At 24.1% G+C, this 854-nt stretch overlaps 1 protein-coding gene across 3 annotated transcripts in view; it reads right to left on the bottom strand.

Annotated features, from left to right (window-relative positions):
* The window catches only part of LOC108753217, a 2,628-nt gene that overhangs the window by 1,049 nt on the left and 725 nt on the right, over nt 1-854 (bottom strand). For 2 of the 3 annotated variants that reach the window (XM_018494623.1, XM_018494624.1), the window contains exons 2-3: nt 591-782; nt 292-435 (exon numbers count right to left, since the gene is read on the bottom strand). In XM_018494623.1, coding sequence (XP_018350125.1) covers nt 292-435; nt 591-773 — 327 coding nt within the window. In that variant the 5' untranslated portion in view covers nt 774-782. Of the gene's footprint in view, nt 1-291; nt 436-590; nt 787-854 lie in introns of all 3 variants that reach the window. The other variant, XM_018494622.1, reaches the window with a different exon arrangement.

Below are 854 nucleotides of genomic sequence, written 5' to 3'. Positions count from 1 at the left end.
TATATTACCAAAAATTGTAATTGTATTTAGTAGTATATATATATAATTAATTTTATATTCTAAATATAAAATCCTGTGACTGAATTATATAATTCAAAGAGCAGAATGAACAAATGATAATAAGATTCGAAGGAAAAACAATACTGGAGAATTAAGTTTATTTTTGTTTTTAAATAGTTTATAAAAATTCATAATCTACTCTAAAAAGAGAAGATGTATACTGACGTTAATTTTACTTTCAAAATTAAAATTAAAAGAAATTTATAAACTGTAAATGTATGTTCATTTTACCTCAGAAGTATCTCTTATTCCTCTTGGTTTGTAATGATCTCCCAAGAACGTCATTGCACGATATGCAAACCATTTTGATGATACTTTTTTCTCAGTTCCCTTTGCAGAATCAATCATCTTAATTCTCTCTCTTCTGTATGACGCCTAGAAAAAGTACTCATAGATTCATTATCAATAATTAAAGACTGACTTGTGCTGAGCTTATTGAATACAAAATAATTACGTACAATAATTCTCAAAGTTATAATTACTTTTTGCATTAAAATACTGGTATATAAAAAACAAATATATTTGTTTACCTGTAACGAAAGCCATTTCTTTTTAACATCTAGTATTGTTGTACAGAATTTATTGGCAAGATTTTCCCACGTTTCATTTTTTTTCCTACTAATTTTATAATATGGATCTGAAGAATCCCATAAAATCGGTAAGCTTTCAATTTCATTAATAAATAATAAAGCTTTATCGTTTGGCCACTCCATTATACTTCACTAACATTTCATAATATATTTATTATTATTATATTGTTATTATAATTTATATTATATATGGTAAATTTTATA

The sequence above is a fragment of the Trachymyrmex septentrionalis genome, unplaced genomic scaffold (assembly GCF_001594115.1).
Source record: "Trachymyrmex septentrionalis isolate Tsep2-gDNA-1 unplaced genomic scaffold, Tsep1.0 scaffold66, whole genome shotgun sequence".
Taxonomy (NCBI): Eukaryota; Metazoa; Arthropoda; class Insecta; order Hymenoptera; family Formicidae; genus Trachymyrmex; species Trachymyrmex septentrionalis.
Note: the sequence above shows the minus strand (reverse complement) of the source record. Positions and strands in the feature narration are given on the sequence as shown.